Genomic DNA, 6,061 nt, shown 5'->3' on the forward strand with positions numbered 1-6,061 from the left:
AGAGGAAAATATGAAAAAATATAAAAATTATAGAAACCGATTTACTTAGTGATCGAACCGGTTAAACCAAAAACATAACACGATACATGTTTAACTAAAAATTCTGTTTTTAAAACTTTGTATATATGAACAGGAAAATACGAAAAAATATGAAAATATACAAAGCGATTAAATCAAAAACGAATCACCATTCCGGTTTAACTAAAAAACGGGTTTTTAAAAATTTGTATAAAGAAATTGTTCGGTCGATCCAACGTACGAAAGGGCAGGGGCGTTGCCAGTGTATAGACATGAGATAGGATCGAACGTTCAAGATGGGTTCCCAACTAACCCCTTCTTCCCACGATGCAGCAAGGCGTCTACCGACTTCTTCTTCTCAACTCTCCACCAACCCCCTCCACATTTCCCCACCAACAACTGGTATAAAGGCTGCTTGCATTCTCTCTCCTCCAATCTACCTTCCTCATCTACGCACAAGGCAGCAATGGAGCTCGTAAGTCTCCCCCTCTCTCAATACAACTATCCTTATCTCTTTATGCATGTCTATTTGCATTTCTATGCTGAAAGAGCTTCGAGGGGAATGATTTGAATGAGGATTTGGAAATTGGGTTGGAGTAATGATGAGTTGATTCTACTGCATTCTCCCAAGACCTGATGTATTCTTTTGTTTATTCAAGTTTGGGGATTTAACTTTGATTGACATTTTTTTCGTCAGGTAACGCCTGCTATCGAGAAGATGGGTGGACGCGAAGGGATTAGGAGGAATTCAACCCTAATCTGTGCACCGATAATGGCGGATACGGTGGATCAGATGTTGATTCAAATGAATTCGGCGAAATCTTATGGTGCTGACCTTGTTGAAATCCGATTGGATAGCTTGAAGGGGTTTAACGCTCGGGAAGCTATCCAAACCCTAGTCAAACTCAGTCCTCTCCCCACGCTTTTCACTTACAGGTGCTATTTCTACATACGCCACTCTTAGAATACGAATGCTGTCATTTCAGTTTCATTTTAGACTTTTAGTCCCCTGAATTGTATGCAAAACATAAAAGGATTCAACTAGCATCCACTTTTGGCTTTTGGATAAATGGTGTGCGTATTAAACGATCTTCTAACAGTTTATCTGCCTCAGAAGGTTTCTGATTCTGTGTTATTTTCTAGACCAACATGGGAAGGTGGTCAATACAATGGGGATGAAGAGAGTCGACTGGATGCTCTGCGCTTAGCAATGGAGCTAGGAGCTGATCACATCGATGTTGAGCTTCAGGTTCCTTTCTTCTTGTCTAAAATAGATTCATTCAAGCAAACGTTTCACTTTCACATTAAATGAACAATATTCTTTTTACATTGGCCTCAGGTTTTATAAATTCATTTGATGTCTACTAAAAATAGCAACATAGACATCCAAGTTATTGGGTAAATTCATGTACAAAAGAACTTAAATATTTAGCGTATTTGGCTTAGAGCACCACCACAATATTGAGAACTTATTTGCTGTTTTTCCTTAAATCAAGAAAGTGATACATTTTTTGAAGTAAGTAAAGAATTATGTAGGAAAAGGATCAGAAAGTCCACTTCTTAGAGAAGCTAACTCCAATAAGCTTTGGTGGAAATTGGAGACAGAAGATGCAATGAATTTGCAACTCAAAAGGGTGGAAAGTGTTATTATGAGTCATTCACTTATTTAAAGTTTGTCAATTTATCTGAGTCATGTTGGCATGATTGGTGTTTAGGATCCATCTCATGAAATTTTAGTATTATGTACATTATATTTCAGTTATCAAAGAAATAAGAACGTAAATTATGTTAAATGACCAAAATACCCTTCAATTGATTTGTTTTGTAATGGGTTATGAGGACAGTTTCGTTTGCTCACTTGTTATCTGCTTTCAAATATAATATTTCTCTCAAATTTCTCATATTACTTGCTCACTTGCAGGCTGTTGATGATTTCAACAATTTAATTCAAGGAGATAAGCCTACAAAGTGCAAACTCATAGTTTCTTCCCACAATTACGAAAATACCCCTTCAGTAGAAGAGCTGGGGAACCTTGTGGCTAAAATACAATCAACAGGGGCTGACATTGTAAAATTTGCAACAACAGCTGTAGATATAACCGATGTAGCACGAGTTTTTCAAATAACTGCTCATTCTCAAGTAAGCGGCGTAAGTCATGCATCATATATTTTAGAGATATATATTTTTTGTATGATTGGTTCTTTTTATTTTTATTAGAACCTCAAAAAATAATAGCAGCTTCACATTATCATCTTCCATTCTTCAATCTTCCTTCCAACTCCTCTCATGTTATTATAACCGACAAAGAATGTGAAATTTGTTTCACTTTTTGTAATGTAAGGGTAAAATGGTCATTTACTCTCATTCAGACAGTTCATCCTGTCAAGAAAGGAAACATACCTTATGTATATACAACACTTTTACTCATACAAGACTTAATGGGAAAAAAAAAGAAAGTTGCCTAGATAAACGATGCATATAAGATATTTCTGAAGATGAGGGCAAATTTGTAAAAGTTTTTGACTTAATTGGGAAATCCTGGTTTTCTTTTCTTGACTTTCTCTATCAAGTTCTTCTTTTTGCATCAAGTCAAAAAGAAAGCCACATATATAACTTAACATATCGCCCATTAAGTAAAAACGAAAGCATGTTTCTTTTTTACTTAATGCACAAAAAACAACTCAATAGAGAGAGTCAAGAAACGAAAACCATTCTTTCCCAATTAAGTTCCAACTTTTTACAGATTTACCCTCACTCTAGTTTCCCAAACAATACTTAATGGAAAGAAGAGAACATGAACTTGTTTTTGGTAAACATTTATTTATTTCGAGTAAATTGATTGATATTTCAGGTCCCAATAATAGCAATGGTGATGGGGGAGAAGGGGTTGATGTCAAGAGTACTCTGCCCAAAATTTGGTGGATATTTGACATTTGGTACCCTTGAACATGGAAAGGTATCAGCACCAGGGCAACCTACAATTAGGGATCTTTTGGACTTATTTAATTTCAGACAATTAGGGCCTGATACAAAAGTATTTGGTATTATCGGGAAGCCAGTTGGACATAGCAAATCACCATTGTTGTACAATCAAGCTTTTAGATCAGTTGGCTTCAATGGCGTTTATGTACATATGTTGGTGGATAATGTAAAGAATTTTCTTGACACTTACTCTTCTACAGATTTTGCTGGTTTCAGGTATATACTTTCCAAACTAATTCCATTTTAGAATCTTTCTGGTTGTCAAATTTACAAAAAGGTATAAATAATGATATCATTATTCGATGCAGTTGTACGATTCCACACAAAGAATCTATAGTCCAATGTTGTGATGAGGTTGATCCAGTTGCAAAGGTAAATCACATTTTTACCATTAAAAAGTTTTACGCTGATATTAATTAATATTTATTATTTAATAATGAAGTATGATTTTTCAGTCAATAGGAGCAGTGAACTGTGTTGTTAGAAGACAAAGTGATGGGAAGTTATATGGTTGTAATACAGACTATGTTGGTGCCATTTCTGCCATTGAAGATGGTCTACGAGGTATCCTTCTATATATAATGTGAAATTTTTTAATGAAAATATTTAAATGTTTATTTAATTATTTTTTTTTTTATAGGTCCAGGGGTTCAAAATGGTGTAAGGGGTTCAAGTTCACCTTTGGCTGGTAGACTATTTGTGGTAATTGGTGCAGGTGGAGCAGGAAAAGCACTTGCTTATGGAGCAAAAGAGAAGGGTGCAAGAATTGTCATAGCCAATCGGACTTATGGTTAGAAATGAAATTTTGCATTATGACTGATTTTTTTTTATTGTAACATAATTGTTTTACATGGATCATTTATACAAAAAAATGTTTTTTTTTTTTTTTGATATGTTGTAGATCGTGCTAGGGAACTTGCTGAAATAATTGGTGGAGAAGCTTTATCTCTTGCTGATTTAAGTAGTTATGCCCCTGAAGAAGGCATGATACTTGCAAACACAACTTCAATTGGTATGCAGCCAAACATTCATGAGACTCCTATTTCTAAGGTTTGACTCTCTCATCATATTTTATTCAATTGGAAATCTGATTATGATATGAGGTGAATATGTGGAGGGCATTTACGTCTTTTACAAGATCGTTCCTTACTTACGCAGGATAGTTTGGACTCATGTCAATGTGACAAAAGTTGTAATATTTTTTGTCCCACCCATAAAGATTTGGGACAGAAACTTGTTTCTTGATCTCTCCTATGTGCAAAAGACGTAAATGCCCTTCTCATTATCATTGAAGATAGCATTAAAAAGCTTGTTAAGTCCTGTCGTTTATAACAAAAACATTGATATATACCCGTACAAAGCTTGTTAAATGGAAACATGATAACGAGGAGGGCATTTGTGTCTTTTGCACAAATGAGAGCTCGAGTATGTTTCCAAAAGTCAATAGGCCGTCATGTTCTATATTCTCCTGCATAACAAACATGGCTTAAAGGGCATTTTGGGTACTTTAATCCTTTCATTTTTAAAAGATAAAATTTGAAACAAATCTTCTTATCAGTTGTTAGTTGTTACCACCCCTACCTGGAAGGGCAGAATTGTCATTTTTTCTGTATTGTCTTGTTTTTTTACAGGAAGCTTTGAAGTCGTATGCATTGGTATTTGATGCTGTTTACACACCTAAAATTACCAGATTACTTAGGGAAGCAGGAGAATGTGGAGCCAAAATTGTTACAGGGGTGGAGATGTTTATAGGGCAGGCTTATGAACAATATGAGAGATTTACAGGGTTACCTGGTAAGATTTTAAAAATTAAAATTTATTTTTCCTTTTCCTTTTTTTATTATTAATTATACTTTGTAACTGCAGCACCTAAGGAATTATTTAGTGAGATTATGGCAAAGTATTGATTGTTGCGGGCCATTCACTTTGGTATGTACCTCTTTGTATCACATCTTCTGTTATCTTCAGTTTCCTTTTAGACAGAAGGGTAAACTGGTCATTTTCTCAGAAACAGTTTCTATTCATAGATCGGTAACTCCAAACAGACATCATTTAAGTATATAAGCTTTTATATTGTATACAGAAACTGGAGGCTTTGAAGCAATATGTGGTGTACAAAGTGGTACACACTGGAAACAGGAAGAAGATCATTCCAATACTTATTTCTGCATCATTTGTTATTGTATCAGTATTTTTTTTTTTCTACAAGAATAAAGAATTTGTATTTGAGAGCCATTCTATTCTCAGTTTTCTGATGCTAAAAATTGAATTTATTTTTATATGAAAAAAAGAATACTAGGGGCATGAACTAATGATAGAGATAGAAAACCAATGCCACATCCATAAACTTCATCCCTATATTATTACACATGCAATACATAAAAAGCTCATACAAAGTAGTGTTATTCTTCTTGTTATCTTGAAGAGTTCGTTTTTAACTCCTTTCCACAAAGCTCTTCGCCACCTATGCAAAGAACCATTCAAAAAGATCATAAGACAACATCCACTTCACTTCAATACTTTATACCCTTACCATCACTTCAATAATTCATATCCTTACATTAATTAGAAACACCCTTGAAGTCTAACAAAATGATATAAATTCATATATGATATTTATTCCAATTTTGCTATCCTCTGTCAACTAGAGGGTTAGAATCCAATTTTACAATACTTATTCCGTTTAAATTTGAATTTGACACGCCATCCTCTTATTCATTTAAAATTATAAAATAAACCTTATTGTTATCGTTATTGTTATTATTAGAAAAAATGAAACAAAGATCCTGCTAACTTTCTAGGATTGGTCCTTTTAGACCCTAAACAAATATCCTGCTAACTTTCTAGGATTGTACGGCCCAAGTCAACACTATTAATACCCGCGTCTGTATATAAACACAATTTGGTGCCTTAAAACAGAAAAAGTCTAAGGTTTCCTACCCTTTCTGTGTACTTTAGTTCATACCCTAATCGCTAAGAACATGTCGTAACTCCCATCTCTGGGTCCTTCAGCGACCACCATCACTTGAAAGTGAACATGTCTAATGGAGTCGGGGAACA

General features: G+C 34.6%; 1 protein-coding gene across 2 annotated transcripts; it reads left to right on the forward strand.

Moving 5' to 3' along the window:
- The first annotated feature begins 326 nt into the window (after positions 1-326).
- Positions 327-5,265, forward strand: MEE32 (dehydroquinate dehydratase, putative / shikimate dehydrogenase). 2 transcript variants are annotated; one of them, XM_079000872.1, is made up of 12 exons: positions 327-493; positions 716-954; positions 1,162-1,267; positions 1,940-2,167; positions 2,871-3,217; positions 3,310-3,373; positions 3,457-3,565; positions 3,642-3,791; positions 3,903-4,051; positions 4,633-4,795; positions 4,868-4,930; positions 5,085-5,265. In XM_079000872.1, exons 1-11 carry the CDS (start codon positions 485-487, stop codon positions 4,906-4,908), a joined length of 1,605 nt encoding a protein of 534 aa, XP_078856998.1. In that variant the 5' UTR covers positions 327-484; the 3' UTR covers positions 4,909-4,930; positions 5,085-5,265. The 2 variants fall into 2 exon arrangements, with proteins under 2 accessions (XP_078856998.1, XP_078856999.1); XM_079000873.1 differs by having other exon boundaries at positions 1,940-2,158.
- The last annotated feature ends 796 nt before the right edge of the window (positions 5,266-6,061 follow it).

The sequence above is a fragment of the Lactuca serriola genome, chromosome 5 (assembly GCF_051521515.1).
Source record: "Lactuca serriola cultivar US96UC23 chromosome 5, Lser_US96UC23_V15, whole genome shotgun sequence".
Classification (NCBI taxonomy): domain Eukaryota; kingdom Viridiplantae; phylum Streptophyta; class Magnoliopsida; order Asterales; family Asteraceae; genus Lactuca; species Lactuca serriola.